The sequence below is a fragment of the Gavialis gangeticus genome, unplaced genomic scaffold (genome assembly GCF_001723915.1).
Source record: "Gavialis gangeticus isolate Ggan-Ray unplaced genomic scaffold, GavGan_comp1, whole genome shotgun sequence".
Classification (NCBI taxonomy): Eukaryota; Metazoa; Chordata; order Crocodylia; family Gavialidae; genus Gavialis; species Gavialis gangeticus.
The window spans coordinates 30143033-30159561 of NW_017729034.1; the positions used below are offsets into that span (position 1 = coordinate 30143033).

General features: G+C 52.8%; 1 protein-coding gene across 1 annotated transcript in view; it reads left to right on the top strand.

The window, feature by feature from the left end:
• The window catches only part of NFKBIE (NFKB inhibitor epsilon), a 26841-nt gene that overhangs the window by 1671 nt on the left and 8641 nt on the right, over nt 1-16529 (top strand). The window contains exons 3-6 of the mRNA XM_019526703.1: nt 9-115; nt 15225-15324; nt 15813-16023; nt 16352-16440. Coding sequence (XP_019382248.1) covers nt 9-115; nt 15225-15324; nt 15813-16023; nt 16352-16440 — 507 coding nt within the window. The remainder of the gene's footprint in view (nt 1-8; nt 116-15224; nt 15325-15812; nt 16024-16351; nt 16441-16529) is intronic.

Sequence of the window (16529 nt, forward strand, 5' to 3'; positions counted from 1 at the left end):
TCACCGAGCCCCTGCCCGGCCTTGCGCCGCCGCCGCCCGACGAGCGCGCCGCCCTGCACGGCCTGAGCCAGCAGCAGCTGGAGGCGCTCGCCTACATCTCGGAGGATGGAGACACGTGAGTGTCGCCCGCCCGGGGCTCGGCCGACAGCCCGGCCACCGCCCGGCTGGCACAGGGGACGGCGGGCTGCGGAGGTGGCTCGCCGCTGCCGCCGCCGGCCTGGGACTGGCAGCCTCAAGATGGGAAGTTCCCTGGGTTTAGGGGGTCTTTTTTTTCTTTTCAGATGGGTCCCCTCCCCAGGAGTAACTGGTGGCCAGGCAGGAAAGGTCCCATCCTCTGGTCCGTGGACCCCCAAACCAGGCAGGAAAGAGTCTCCTCCTTGGCCCGTAGATCTCCATGCCAGGTCATAGCTGGTGACCAAGGGACAAAGGTCCATTCTGATCCCTGCTCCATAGACCTTGGTCCTTGGATCTCCCCAAACCAGGCTGCAGGTGGTGACCAGGCAGTAAAGATTCCCGCCCCCCCCCATCCCCCATAGATCTCCACTCCGGTTTGTAGCTAGTGACCACAGGGGAAAGGTCCCATGGACCCCTAAACCAGGCTGCAACTGGTGATCCCTGGTCCATAGACCTTGGTTCATAGATTCCCCCCACCCCTTGCAAACAAGGCTGCAACTGGTGACCAGGCAGGAAAGATCTCCCCTCCTCCTCCCCCCACCGCCTATAGATCTCCACATGGCAGGTTGTAGCTAGTGACCATAGGGGAAAGGTCCCATCCCTGGTCCATGGACCCCCCAAACCAGGCTGCAACTAGTGACCAGGCAGGAAAGATTCCCTTCCCTGGCCCACAGACCCCCAAGCAAGAGTGCAAGTAGTGATCATACAGGAAAGGTTCTGTCCCTTCTCTGTACGCCTCCCAAGCCAGGTTGTAAGTACTGCCATGCAGGAAAGCTCCCATCCCCTAGTCTAGAGACCCCCCTGCCCAAACCAGGCTGTAGCTAGCGACTAGGCAGGAAATGTTTCCATCCCCTGGGGCCATGTTCTCTCGTTCAGGCTTTCAGGGGTTTTTTTTGTTCCCAGTGAAATATGATGGTCGTTTACCAGGGAATCTACAATTGAGCCAAGTAAACGGAACAAGTGGGAACGGGGGCGGGGGTGGGGGGGAAGAAGCCGCTCCAATCCATTTGCCGCTCAGAGTTGCGGGAAATGCAAAGTTGGGGTTCCGGGTGGGGTGAACAGTCAGAGCAATACAGAAACACACATTACAGTGCAAAGTTTGAGTTTCGGCCTATTCAGCGGCTGCCAGGAAAAATGGAAGGGGAGGGGGGTTCTACATCAAAAGGAAAAAAAAGAAATGTTCTTTTCATCCACCAAAGCACAAAGCTTAATTTACCAAGTGGATGGCTTGGCTGCATGAGATGTTTACCTGAGGAAAATCAGTTATGTAGAGGGGAGCCTAGGTCCCACCTCTTCTGTGGGTTGGAGTCTTGCTTGGGAACAACTACGAGTCTCTTGATGTGGCTGGTTTCCGAATGTAAATCCTTATGTGCAGCTAGCCTGTCTGCTTTGTACGGTCTATGACCAAAGCAGCATGAATTTTAATGACTCTGTAACGTAAATTCCTGAAGAGGCACTGTCCTTATCCTGCATCTCTGTTGCTTCTCTGCTACAGCTTTTGGTGCCTTTTGTCTTTGAAGACGTAACTGCACGTCAGCGCGTGGTGCAGACGCACCGTATTGAACCTGTTTGCTTTGGCTTCTGGTAACTGAGTTCAGCTAATTGCTCCTTTTTCCTGTTACGCTTTACATTGTCAGGATGTTTCCATCACAAAATCAAAGAGCATGTGTATGGGTGTCTTAGCTGCTTGAATAGCTGAAACTTTGGTCCACAGCCTGGATGCAGGCCAGAGTTGAATGCAGTAATGAATAATGGTACAGGAGGAAGAGAACCTGGAGGGGAACAGAAGCCACTGAACAAGATGTCTATAGCAGAGGATCAAAGGTCCTGTTAGCTGCAGAGAGGGAGGATCTTGGGCTCACCCAAGGAGGTGCTTCTTGCTTGATAAAAGCCGGTCTCATCTCAGCTACGTGTTTACTTCCTGGTTGGGAAGAAGGCATGTGCTAATTAGCCCATTCCTGTGTGTTGTGGGATATGCTGAGAAGACTGACATCCTTGCAGCAAACCCCATCCAAGCCAGGTTAAATGAAACCTTGCCCCCTCCCACTACCCCCAGCATGGTTCAAGCACTGGCTGCTCTTTATTTTCTCATCTGGACATTGTAGCCCACACGGAAATTTCCATGCCCTATGTGATCACTTCAGTTGCGCTGGCATAACTGCCTGCGTAGATACACTTAAGCAAGGTACAACTAAAATGAGTAAGGGCAAGCCCCAAGGCCTGTGAGGCTGTGGTGCATTTGGTGACTGCCAGTTTCCCTTCCCCATTGTGTCCCTGGGGTGATTTTTTTTTAAATGCTTCAATTGATTTGGGGGGGGGGAGGGATTTGATCCCATCTTTTGTAGGGGTGACTGAGCCAGTTGCTTGTCAAACCAGCTTGTCCAGAGTCTGATCCAAACCTCCCATTAATAGGAGAGGCAAACAGACACGATCTGGTGTCCTCCAGGTGTTAGGCAGCAACCACTGAACTCATTTCACTTGGATTCAGTTGTCTTCTATGCTGGTTTAGCTCGGCTAAGCTGCCTGCTCTTATCTTCAGACTCCTCTGGGCAGTCAGTTTGGGCTAGTTGCTGCTGCATTTTGCTCCCTCCCATCAGGAGGTGGCTGTGCAGAGGCTCTCCAAATGGCTGCAGCTGCTCTTCTGGTTTTGCTTACTTACAATGCAGTTTAAAACAGGAAATCTAAAGAGTGCGTGGGGGGGACAGGGGATGGAATGGTTGCTACTTAGTAGCCAAAGTGAGGTAGTTTAATGCTGAGAAGTGGGACAGGGAATCGGCACACCTGGGTTCTCTTCCCAGCTCTAGGAGAGAGTGTGTTCTAGTGATTAGATTTTTCCTGTGTGTAAATTGGAACTAATCAAGTCCAGCTAACAAATGTTTGTGAAGTGTTTAGAGGTCTTTGGGTGGAAGCAGCCAGCATGCTGCAGAGGCAGACCCACTGACCCACTGTGCTCCCTTGCACCTCAGCTCATGACCCCACATTAGCAGGAAGGGAGCTGCTGCCTTGTGCGACTTGCTGGCTTGCCTCCAGTGCCGCAGACCTCAAGCTAGGATTCAAACCGTAATCTCATTATTTCTCAGTAGGCTCCATTGGGCAATATCACTTCCTTGTAACCATTGTAATTCTGAAAAAAGACAAGTTCTGGGCTTTTAGCTTCTAGTTCCTGTTTCCTCAGTTGCCTCTGTCGATTCAGGACTGAACCTGGCATGAAGCAGCATGCCTCCAGTTGGTGATGCTTGGTGTGAGCTGTGGGGGCCTAGTGCCTTTGCCAGCACTGTCCTTCCATGGAGTTTCGTATGGGCTTGCTTAAGATTTTATGTCCCTAGGAGATAGAAAGTGGGGAAGGACTCTGTTATCAAGTCCAACCCCTGAATTAAAGTTTATAATTGAGGTGGAGATCTCATCATCACGTGGACACTTAGTCTCAGCTGGAACCTCCCATAGAAACCTAGACATTCAAAGGTGCAGGTATAAAATGACACGAACTAGAGCAGTTGAGCCCAAATTGACTGCCTCTTCTGAAGAAAAGAGGTGGTGCCTGAGGATGCTGGCTGGGCTAGCATAAGTGAAATGAGTTTGGTGCTTGCTGCTTAAGACCTAAGGGACATTTAATCATGTTAAAAAAATCACTGCTGAGTGATGATAGGTTTAGGAAGGTCAGGACTAGGATAGCAGATTAGGGAAGAGGGATATTGGCAGAGCTGGGAGGTCAGGTCAGGGGCAAGGAGACAGCAGGACTGGGGCCTGGGGGGATCCAGGCAGTGAAATAAGAGAACATGCTACAGGTCAGGCTTGATAACTAGCCAGAAGAGTTAGAGGTTAGGATTGAGGTGCTAGCAGAACTGGTAAGGAGAAACTGGAGTCCAAAGACTGGAACAGAAAAGGGCAGGGGCTATACGTCTGGCTGGCAGGGGAATGGTTAGTATGGCTGGAGGAAAAACTCCTTGCTATACTGCTCCCATGCATGCTCAGACTAGGCTCTGCCTGGGAACATGTGGCCTTTCCATTGGATCTGAACAGTCCGGACAGTCTTTCCCTCAGTGCACTTCCAATGGAGTCGGTATCTGTGGAAGCCAGAAAGGGGTTTTCCAGCCTGGGGGATGGGCTAGCTCTGGACAGACCACAGAGAGCTTTTCTGTTTGTGCCCCAGACTCTAAACAGGCTCAATCTTTGTTAAGTGCGTGCTGGGGAAACCCCCCTCCCTCTTGCAGAGCTAGGCAGATGCAGGAGGGCCCCAGCTGCAGAGTCCTGCAGAAGGGGTGGGGGAAGGACTGTCTGCCTCCTGCAAGGGCATGGAAAAGGCTTGCCATTCACACTGGGGTCCTGGGCAAACCTGGTGGGGTGATGCCACAGGTTCCCCGTGCACTGCAGAGAGGAAAAAGATCTGCTGGCAGAATGGGCAGCTAGGCCTGAACCTCCCTCTGGCCCTCTTCAGGCAGCCACACTTTCTGGTTCAAAGATCTCTGCTTCCACCACCAGGCACCACTGTGATGGCTGAAGGCAGGGCACACTACATGTCCCAGTGTGCCTGGCCTTGCCTTCAGTTAACCAGGTGGGAGTCCTAGTGTTCATGGGGCAGCACCTTTGTGCAAAAGCAGCTGTCATCTGCGTGGTGTCATGCAAAGCAGGCACCATCTCTGCCGCCCCCTCATGTGGGCAAAGTTCAGGGGTCCCTACATTGAACACCCTCTCACAGTTTCCTTCATGTGAAAATGGGGCCAGGCCTATTTTGGTTGTGCTACACCCATGCAGGGTGTCTCGGGGAAGTAGGAGCAGCAAAGGGGAGCCCGACTTCCTCCTTCCCCAGCAGTGTGGTTAGTGCCGCTGTCTGCTGATAGGAAATCACATGTCGATGACTTGTGGGCTGAGACAGGTTAATGAGGGACCAGGGCAGATTGAAGAGTTTTAACTTGTGTCTGTGTCTTGGAGTAGACACCCTTCAGGTCTTTCCCTCCCCATGGCAGCAACTCATGCAGGGTTGAAGGAGCTCTTTCTTGCTTTGCCTGGGGTGCCTAGCTACAGCCTGCTCTGAATGCCAGGCCTCCTTGCAGTACATCACTTGGTGACATAGGCAGGGTTAGCATCTCCCCACAGTGATGCACTGTGAGAGCCTGACAAAGCTGCCTGCCCCTGCCCCTTGCATTTCACCATGGCCTGCCTCAGCATGGCTAAGCTTTTGCAGGTTCAAAGTCTCTGCTCACTGCCTGTTTGTATTGCTGTACATACTGTTCCTTTTCATGCTACCATATGTGTCTGGGCTGGAGAGGGAGTGGGCATCACTGAGCTTTGGAGGACTCCTGATAGAAGGGAACATGGAAAAGGACAATGAGAAAAGATATGGGTGACTAAGTAATGGGGAACAGATCAAAAGAACCTGGCAAAGGGATGACTGTGGGAGGGGAAAATGGAAGCATGTGGAAATCTGCAGCTCTCCAACAGGTGTCATGGCACAGGGAGGGGATGTGATGGGGAGGCGTGGGATAGAGTTAAGGGAATTATTCAGCCCTGGAACAGGCTCCCTTGAGGTGAGGTAGAATCACAATGTCTGGGAATTTTTAAGTGCAGGTTAGGAAAAATTTTTGTTGGGAGTTGTGTAGACAGAGACAATCCTGCCTTGAGCCGGAGAGTGGCTTAGATGAGCTCATGAGGTCCCTTCCAGCTCAGTTTTTGTCTTTTTTCTTGGACTCCGAAGGGCAATGCTGACATACCCTAGGCTCTTATCAGCTCCTGTGGGAAGGATGGAAGCCGCATTGTTCAGGAATGTATATTTAGCATGTTGCTGGCTTAGCGTGGGCAGGATGGGCTGAGTGGACTAATAGGGGCTTTCCATCTCTAATGACAAGGGTTCCAAGAGCCCGAGTCTCCGGTTTGTCTTAGCCGCAGAAGTGTATCCCTTATCTGGCTTGGTGTGTAATTTCCTCCTGTTTTGAGCTGTTGGGGCCAGAGGCGCCACCAGTGGTGTGCCCAGCTTGCTCATTCCGCTGGGAAATCAGTCATCTGCACATTCCTCTGTCATTCCACGTGGTGTGGGCTGCACACGTGGGGAATCGAGTACGCTGCCAGCTGCTGCTGTTGAGGAGGGACAGTCCCTGGCCCGGGCTTGGCATGGCTTAGCTAAACCAGTATAAAGCCTAGTAATTCTGCAACAGGAGACAATCCTGGCCTGGACATAACCTTTCATTTCATGGTAGCACCCAGAAATGCCAGGCAGGATCAGAGCCTCTTCTTGATGGCAATGTCTGCATTTCTTAACTAGGTTTTCCCAGGCCCTGAGGTGGCCAGGATCCTTGCAGGAACAGGATGCATACCCAAGAGGATATTACTTGGGTAAATCTAAATTCCTGCCTTATGCAGTGCAAACAATGTCCCTTCTACATTCTGATGATGATTTCCAAGAAAAGTCTTCATGTTTTCCACTTCCATGGATGCACTTCCAAGGGGAAACCCGGGGAATTTCAGCCAAAAGGGGAAGAATGTTTGGAAAGTTCCAAGCTCTAGAATGCCAGAGAAAAAAAATATCCCCTGATCCTCAATATAATGAAGAGCTAAGTTTCTGTGAAGTGTCTGGGAGCAAGTCAGGATGGATCTTTAACAGACTTGCTTGAATGATCCCCTTGAATAATCGGGTGTTTGCTTGAATGATGTTCCCTCACCTTCATTAGCAAGTGTGGGAAAAGGTTAGTTCAACTGATTCATTAAGGGAAAGTATTTTGACACCCTGACTAGAGATAAGGGCGATGAGAGACTGGAGAGGATCTAGTGTGTGGGCTGGGCAGGCCTGAGGGAGGAACCCTACAAGCAGCCAAATTCATGAAACTGATGTAATTAAAGATACCAACGTCTGTCCACATCGCTGCCAGGATCAATATGTACAGGAGTAGTACCATGTCCTTTGCCAGAGACAGAAGGCTGCACCACTCAAAGCAAGCTAGGGATCCTAGAACTGATAAAAGAAACTCCTTGATTATGATTATACTCATCAGTTCCAGCCCTGCACTGGCATACTGGGTTATTGGTTGTCTGCGAGCAGTATCTCTGAAGTAGATCCTTGCAAAGTACAGGTTTGTTTCCTGGCCACTTGGGGGGTGGTGTGTGTATGTGCTTGCGTGCATGTAAATTCAGTGTGTCCCCAAACAGGATCTGCTCCTTCCGCCCCCACAGGGTGGAATTTATTCAGGACAGTTCCTAGTTTTGCTGCAGATTCCCACCTTCCAGCCTGTGTTACAAAACCATCTGCAACTGTTTGAAAGCAGCTCCAAACACCCCAATGCTTTTGGGTGTCTCTGACCTAGATTTTGGCTGGCCTTAGTGATCTTACAGGGTAGAGAGGTGGTCCCTCAGTCTGTAATGGGCTGGTTGAAACCCACCTGAACTGCACCACAGTTCTGATTGGGGGCCCGCTTCCGCTGCAGGCTGAGCCAGCCCTTCTGCAATCCGGTCACCTGTTCTAGCACTCTCAAGGGAAGCAATAGAGTCCAGGGGCGGTGGGGCAAGGTGTGGTGTGTGAGTGTGGGGAACAAACCTACCCCAGTAACAGGGCCATAAAGAGCTCTCCAGCTTAGATTTCCATAGTTGACTCTCTTCTTATTTATCCAGTGTGAGAGAGGCAGGGAAACAGGCTAGAGGGCAGGGTGGGTTCCATCTGCTTGTACAGCATCAGCCTTAGACCTCTTAACAAGGTCTGGGAATATATGGTCCTAAACAAAGCCCACTGGCCAGGCCAAAATGAACTGGTGCTCTGGGCTGCCACCTCTTTCCCAGTCTCCTGCTGAGGTCTGCAGAGCTGGCCTCCAGGTAGCTAAGTACTGCACCCTTCCAGCAGCTGATCTGCCAGTCAGTGCTGAACGATCTCTTGAAAAAGCGATGGCTGCATAAGTTGATGTGTGTTGTATGGCTTCAGCCTCAGTTTATCAGTTTATGCTGGCCTCCCACTCAGAGCCCTTTGTGGGCTGATGTGAGACAAGTGGGCTGAGTTTCTTCTTTTCCTGCCTAAGACCCCAACCTTTGTGAAGGAGTGAACAGCAGAGTACCTAGCTAGCCTGTGGCCTCTGCCCCCCCCCCATCCCCACCTGACCTTCCTAACAGTGGGTTCTGAAATGCATGGCCCTTCCTACAGAGCCCTATGCTAGGGTGGTTTGGACCCTGTGTCAGGTGCCTGGAAGGGAACACCCTTCAGCAGCCCTGGGGTGGTTTCTCTGTAAGAGTAGTTGGACTGCATCATGGTTTGCAGCCAGAAGAGCTAGAGAATTTTTTCTTAAGAATAGGTGAAACCACCCAGGGGGGAGACACTTGCTGGGAGTGGCTGCATCTTGTCCCCGAGGGAGTAGATTTTCCACACTGTGTTCTTAACAGAGGCCTGCTCTCTACCTGCAGTACCCCCTGCCTGCCTTCTGTCTAACCCCAAACCACCTCCTACTAGGGGAGCTCCAGGTCAAGATTGAAAGGCGTCAAGACTGAAAGGCCAGTAAGGGATTGGGGTGAGGAGAGGATGTTGTTAGCCAGGATTGAGAGCATTTTACTCAGTGGAGCGAGACCAGGGCTGGGACAGCAGAATTTCGGCAAGCCAGGAGAAAAGTGCATGAGCAGAGCCCAGAACTGGAATTGGAAGGAGGGCCTGAGGCCAAGAGAGAGAAGCCTTCAAACGCTCTGTGTGTATATGTGTGTGGGAGGAGCCCAGGAACAGCCTAGCAAAGGTGCTGCGGGTTGTTCCAGCCTGAGGCGGGCTGGCTGAGCAGTGTGGCAAAGGTTCCTGTTGGTGGTTTCACTTCTCTGGGGAAGGGGTTAGCAGGGCAGGTTATAGAGCCGGAACGGGAGAGCAGGAAAACAGTGGAATTCCCCTGCTGTTTTCCTCCGTGATGCATCTTGTCCAAGTCCTCGTGCTGCAGATGCCATTTCCTCCTTTTCTCCCACAAACAGCCCGGTGCTTTGCATGCAAACTGGCATTGGCGTCATTTCTTTTTGCCTTTCCACCTGGAGAAAGCAGAGGGAGAGTTCTCTCCAGCTGTGCATGGAGCTGAGGCAGAGAGGGAGGGAGGTCAGACAACATTGGGTGCTCCATCCCGTGGTTCAGATGCATGTGGGATGAGTGAAAGAAGGGCCAGCCAGTGTAATAGCCCCCTTCCCAGTGCTGCCTCTCCAAGGCCTTTGTGAGCAGGCATCCGTTGCGCTTCCCAGATAAAAATGTGTAATCTCTGCCCTGTTTTTGGAGAAAGAAGTGAGTCAGGATGTCTCATAGCCCCACAGTAGCACAGAGCTGGCAGTAACCCAGATGCCAGGACACTGCCTTGATTGCAGCCAATCTGTGGTGATGCAACTGCTTTTCTTGCCATGCAGCTGTTTCCCTTTGCCACTGTTCCCAGCTCAGCCACCTCCCTTCTCTGGCCACCGACTCAATTTCACTGTCTTCCCCTCTCCTGCTTTTTCCCCTCCAAAATGCCTGTGCCACTCTGCGCAGTACTTAGCCATCCCATGCACAGTGTAAAAATCAGACTGTGTTGCAACTAATTCATGGCTGTGTAAAATGCCAGGGCACTTGCAGGGTTGGCAGCAAAATCAGACTGTGTTGTGAGACCAGATAGAAGTGCTGTGGAGCAGGACCCCGATCCTTCTGCTCCAACAACCTGGATCTTTCCTAGGTGACCTGAACAGGTTTCCTATGTACCGTTAGCAGTATAAACGCTCTGATCCACAGCGGAGTGGTTCAGAGCTCAGCAATGTCTGCCTTCTCCTCTGCTCTCTGTCTTTCTAAGTAGTTTGTGGCAATGCGATCATCACTGTTTGAAAGGCAGCATCATTTGAAGGCTCCACTTCCATGGAAGGCACTATAGAAATGCACAGAGATTGTATGTGCGCACCCTGAAGCACTTAGGGTCTACATAGGCCAGGCAATCAACAGGTGGGAAAGGAAACCCAGGCTCTAAGAGGGAAGAAGGGCCCCTTTGTCCAGATGCCCGCTGCTGACCAGTGACAGAAGCAGATACAGAGCTCCCAGTCCATTTATTTGTCCACTGGACTGCACTACCATCACCCATCTTAGCTGTCCTCTGCACATAGTCCTTTCCCAACACCCTCCCTCTCCTAGCATAACCATTTAATGTTCCCTGTGTCCATCACTCCTGGGGTTTGCAGCAGGGAAATCTGTGGGTGAAAGGGTGAGAACAGTAGGCTGGACGAGGGCAGAGTTAAGGTTGCAAAGTGTGTTGTGCAATGTCTGGTTGTTGCAGGTATTGGAAGATGTGTGCCTGTGGGCAAGCAAGAGAGGGCATGTATTTATGTCCTTGCTTGTGGAGGGTTGTGTTGCAGGCTTATCTGCTTTACAGCAGAGCTCCAATCTCACTTCATAAGGGCTTGGATTTAGCATTACCCTGCTGCTGCTGTGCCAAACAGGGCCTTTTTGTCCATGGCACAGTGCAGGCATTGTTGTTAGGGCTAAGGAACACATCTCTGAGGCTGAGGCCTCTGTGCCTTGTACCTTCCAGGAATGGGTTTCCCTGCTTTAGTATAAGACATCAGCTGTGCCATGAGCCAGATCTGTGGAGCCAGCAGCTGCAACAACAGTAAGTCTGGCATTTGGGCCATGTGGCAGTAGTGGAGCTCTGGCAGGAGGGGCCAAGTGGAGACAGCTGTGCTCACTCTCTTGCCTCCAGCTACCGTGTCCAGCAGGGTCCGGATTTTCTACAGCAGGATACCTCCCCCACCCCCAAGCTCCTAGCAGTTTGATGATAGTCCAGCAGGCAGGATGAAATGGCTCCATGGGCTACAGCTGTCCCATGGGTTGCAGGTTTGACACCCCTGGAAGATGATAATTCCAACTTCTTGTTGATGTTACAAAGGCCAAGCACCATGCTGCTGTACTTCAGGCTTATCCCTCTGCTGTGATTCCCTGCTTCCCTGGTCCACTTGGGCACCTGGGAGGGGGACCTGTTACACCCAGTTTCAGGAAGTCCAGGGTTGGCAGCATCTGCTATGGGAGAAGTGTGGAAAGGGGCAGTTGCATAAACAAGGAGCCAAAGCCCAAGCCTGAGCTGTGGGGAAAAACTCCCAAATGTCCCAGATGCATCCTAGTTACAGGTGAAAACCCAGCTCTGACTCAGCAGGACTAGTGACTGTTTGTGTGCCTCTATTGCTCCTTACAGCTCAAGATCTCAAGGTACCTCACAAGCCTTTAAAGGGTAGGTCATTTGCTTTTGCAGGCAAAGCAGGTCTCTGTCTGCCAGGCTTACACCACCTGGCAGGTCGTGGGCACCAAAATAGATTAAGCCATGGAAAGCCCAAAGGGATGAAGGATAGCAGCTAGCACAACAGCCGCTACGACAGCACAGGCCTGGCCCAGTGGGGGCAGATTTACTACTGGATAAACCAGGGACAGTCTTCTCATGTTTTCCAGTGCCTGTCTTTCAGTCCTAGCCTGTATGTTTCCCAGACTCTCCAACCCCTTGCCCACATGGTCATGCTCATCTGCCATGGCATAACTGGTCCCAGGCTTATGTCTCAATCTTAGCCCCTCTGTTCCCACATCCCTGGCTTTGGATTTGGGAACAGAATCCAGGAATCCTGACTTTTCTAACTGTTGACCCTCATAAATCAGGCTCTTCCTTCTGAGAAGTGAGGAGAGAGTGTTAGCTTGGGGCTTTCAAGTCTGAGTTTGTCAGCTTGCCACCTTTCCCCCCTTTATCAGGTTGCTGGGTACAGTTGCTGCCGAAGAGGAGTTTGGGGGATTTCAGGGTGGGGGCCTGGGTTGGCAGACCTTGGAGAGACCTGTGTACTTTCACGCCACCTCGGCTCAGTCCCCTGGGACTGCCTTAGCCCCTGAAAAGTGAAAGCGGCGGAGGTCTAAAGTTCAGTCTGAACTGCCTTGGAAAGTCCCAGAGCCCAACGCCTAATCGCTGCATACCTGCCAAGGCCAGAGGAGGAGCTTGTGGCCCTCTGTGGTGAAAGCATGGGGACTGGTAGGGACGCAGTGGGAGCTGGGTTTGAAGAAACAGGGACTGTCCCTGGTAAATGGAAAAGGGAGGCCTGCGGGCACATGACTTCAAGAATGTCTGTCTGCACAGAGGCTTGGCTGGAGGTCTCCTAGGGCTTTTTCCTGAGTACTGAGGATGGTGGGAGCTGCTGAGTGAGCTTGGCATCGGCATTTTCACCACCGAGACAGCATGGCGCATAACCCTGTCAGTGCACTTCCAACTTGAGCAGCAGCAGCCCCCTAGCATCCCCAACCCCAGAGAGGTGCCCAGTGGAAACTGCTCTCTTCTCTGCACACCAGAGGCTGAGTCAAGCCTGCTTTCCTTACTAAGTGGCTCCCAGATGTCATTCTCTATCCCCCTACGCAGGGGGAGCTCCAGCCTTGCAGGGAGCCCTCCCCATGTGGCACTCAGACATGCTGTGGGTGGCTGCTCCCTTTAATGGGGCAGGGGAATTCCCTCCACCTTCATGACCTGGGGCTTCCCCGGGGATTTTGCCTTCAGGCACAGATGTCCCCCAGGGGTGGGCAGCAGGGGAACCTGCTCCTTAATGCTGCTCTGTCTCCCACAGTAGGGCCTGGCTTGGGGTCCCTTGCATCCTGCTGCTAACACACCTGAGCTCCCCATCCCTATTTTCTAGACATGGCTGAACCTGTGGCACTGCCATGAAGCAGGCTGCAGAGTCAAGTCTCTGCAGAGCTCCTGCAGGTTTTCAAGTGCATCACAGGCCCAGGTGGCCTCCCTGCAGCTCAGAGCCGAGCACCCTTTCCCCCCAGCCCTCGCACATGCTCTAAGAAAATACCACCCACGCAAGCCAGCAGGCCCAGGGTGCTGTTGAGGACTCCCGTCCCTCGACCTCCCATGCCTGCCCTGTGGGGCTTGGGGCATGTATCTAGTGGCTGCATCTGTTAGCCACTATACACAGACACTGCCCCTGAGACAGTTCAGACAGGATGGGCTGGAGGACAGGCAGGAGGGACCCTGCTCTATTGCAGGTGAACATCAGGTTTTCCCTGCTGCTGGGCTGTGGCAGCACCTAGACCCATGTGTCGGTAGGAACCCCCCACTTCCTCATGATCTGCCACCCAAGGCAGGGCTTTCACATGAGCTGCCCTGCTGACTCCCCTGAGAGATGAGATCTCTCAAGATCAAGACAGGTCTTGCTGTGATCAGAACTGAAAGCAAGGCTCCCTTTGTGACTTAAAAAGCCAACCCACCCACTCCTCACTTCTTCCCCATCCACCAGTGGAGGCCTGACCCCAGCAGCGTGGGTGGGCTGAAAGAAGGCCAGGAGTGCCCTGGCTGCTTCTATAATTGGATAGGTGGGGGCGGACGGGGGCCATTTTGTACTTGCCCAAAGGTAGCTGGTGAAGTTGAGGAGGCTAATCCTAACCTCCCTGCAGGGCTGAAAATTACTTTTGAGAGCTTGAACCTCTCTCACTCTTGTTCTGACTGCTTGGGAGAGAGTGGAGACCATCTTGACACTCTTGTGCAAGTGTGGCCCGCGTGTTCTTGTGGTCTGTGAGATATAGGTCTTCCCACAGCCCCAGAGTGGGAAACTCTGTGCAAGGACTGGGGTCAGGCTCCAGTATGGGGGAGCTGGCTCTCTCTTCCAACATGGGAGGCTGGGTCCTGAGCCATGACAGTCCTTAGGATCTGAAGTGAGTTTGGGTTCATGAAAGTTGTGTTTTCTCTCTCTGTATATAGATGTATATTTTATTTAATTAATCTATAAAGATGTATATCTACCCTGCCATCAGTCCCTAGCATAGCCAGTACTAAGACATCCCTTACAGGGGGCTGGGAACCTTTCTGCTGCCTCTTATACATCATGTCCCTGTTCCTTCTTAGCTGGGGCACTGCCGGCAATGTCTTGGAGGTGATTTACAGGTTATTTTGGGCTACTTGCCAGGACCCCTCCCAGATCTGTCCCCTGCCCCCACTGGTTGTCCTTGAGCCAGGAAAGCAGAAGTGTTGTGGCGGCAGGGAGGAGGGGTGTGGAAATCCCCTGGCAGCTACAGATCGTACTAGGCTCCAGCCCACTGCAGCCAGTCCCTGGTCCCGCCTCTCTGGAGCAGATTCCAAGCTCCCTGGACTCACTGACTCTGGGCATTTGTACCTCTGAGAATATAGGGTTTTGCATTTGAATGGGGCACGGGGAACAATTAGAAAGTACCAGCTGCTGCCTTTTTGAAAGGGCTCCAGGCCTTGCTGTGTCTGCACCCTGAGAATCTTGTGAAAATTGCTGTGTGTGGGGCTTGCTCTGCAGGGGCATCTGGATCTGTTCACTGCAAGAGCTGCTCTAGCATCCTCTGCCACCCCCTCTCCGTATACTGTACTTGGCTGCTCAGCTGCATGCTAGAGCTGGCTGCATTTCAGGGTTGTGGGAATCTCAAGTGGCAGTAAAACTCATGGGTCTTGTGGGCTGATAGAGTCAAGACCCTTCCTGTAGGGTGCCCAGGCTACCTGCAGCATGGGTGACTGTGCAGTGGGGGGGGGATCCTGAGATGGCATGGGGAATAAGCAGCAGGGACTGCAGGTGAGGCTCTGAGGGGTCAAAAGACCTGTTGAGAGCGGGGGAGGAGCCCTCTGTCATGATGACATCCCTGGCAGTTTTTAAGGCCCAGCTTGACAAAGCCCTAGCTGGAATGATCTAGTAGGAGATGGTCCTGCTTTGAGTGGGAGGTTACACTAGATGACTTCCTGAGGTCCCTTCCAAACCTTATTTTCTATTTTTCTATGACTGTGCTGTACCCTGCCTGTAAAAGACGCTGGCTGGACCCATGCCTGCCCTGTAGGGGACACTCCTATGTTACAGGGTGTGACTGTTTGGACAGTGGGTGGGGCCAGCCCTGGGCCCGGGAGCCCGGTGAACAAGCCAGAGCTGCACCAGTTTCTGCTGGCACAGAAGCATTGGAGCATCTCTTGGAGCAGACTCTCCCGTAGGAGGCACAGCCTGCTCAGACAGGCTTGGGCACAGGCCCAGTCTTTTCTCCAGTTGTGACTGCGTGGAAGTGTTCATCTCCTGGTGGAGTGGCAGTGGCAGCAGCAGCCTGGGCATAGTAACACTGATCTCTTCCCTTCCTGCAGGCTGGTGCACCTGGCCATCATCCATTGTCACCCAATGGTGGCAGTCTGCATTGCCCACCTGCCCAGAGAGGTGCTGGAAATCCAGAATGACTTGTTCCAGGTGAGTGTCTGTCTGGGAGGGAGGCAGATGTGTGCTGCCAACTTGGTCTGCACCACAGGAATGGGGATGTGAGATATATGGACACAGTCAGTATAACCATTTCTGGTGTCTTCCTGTTCCTGAGCCGTGTCCACAGGCTGACCTAGGTGGTCCCCAGGGCAGCAGTGTGGCTGGAATCTGTAGGGGACACTAAGAATGCCAGCCAGAGTGTCTGCATCCAGCACCAGAGGCTTTGAGCCACTGTGGCTGCCCTGGGCCTGACACTGCCAGGCTGCGTTGCTCCACAGTGATAGAGAGAAGGATCGTAGCCACCCGACTTCTCTCGCCTGGGCAGGCTGAGGCTGCGAGGATGGGCCTACAGCAGAGGGAACTTGTTCCTTGGTGTCATCCAGGGCTTTTGTCTCCTGACCAGCATGTGAAATTGCTGGGTTCCACCTAACCTCTTTGCTCCAGCAGCTCCTGACCCTGCTGTCTGTCTTTCCCTACAGACCCCCCTTCACCTAGCTGTGTACCTGGAGCAGCCCAGCGTGGTACAGGCACTAATGCACAAGGGGGTGAATCTAGTTCTGCAAGACCGCAACGGCAACACCCCACTGCACTTGGCCTGTGAGCAGCAGAGCTTGCCCTGTGCCCAGCAGCTGCTGCAGGAGTCAGCCCCTGGGCAGTGCCCGCAGGACCTACAGCTCCAGAACTGGCAAGGTGAGGAGCAGTGCAGCAGGAGGGAATGGCTGTTGCGGATGGCTCTTGGTTGTAGTGTGTAATGTGTGGGAGGGGTAGGGGGATGGGAGCCAGGTGCTGACTGTAGCTGCAATGTGTGTGGGGGTGGGGTGCCAGGTGCAGTGCCTGGTTCTGTAGGTGTGTGGGTGTGTGGTTAGCATCAGACTCCATACTGAGATGCCCTAGGCAGAGAAGGCTTTTTGTTCAGCCTTGGTGCAGTGCTTAGCTAAACAGGGCTTCAGTATGGGACTTAGGGTTCCTGGTGATACGTATTGTACCTAGAGCTGCCTCTGCTGTGTCTCCTTCCCAGGCCTCACCTGCCTGCACATCAGTACCCTGAAAGGGAACCTGCAGCTGATGACACTGCTGCTGCGGAGTGGAGCAGACATTAATGTCCAGGTAATGCAAGATGTGGCAGGTGAGGCAGCTGGCACTACTGCCTGAGCCACTCTGTGCCCCTCCCCCAGGCTGGCATCATGGGAATAACC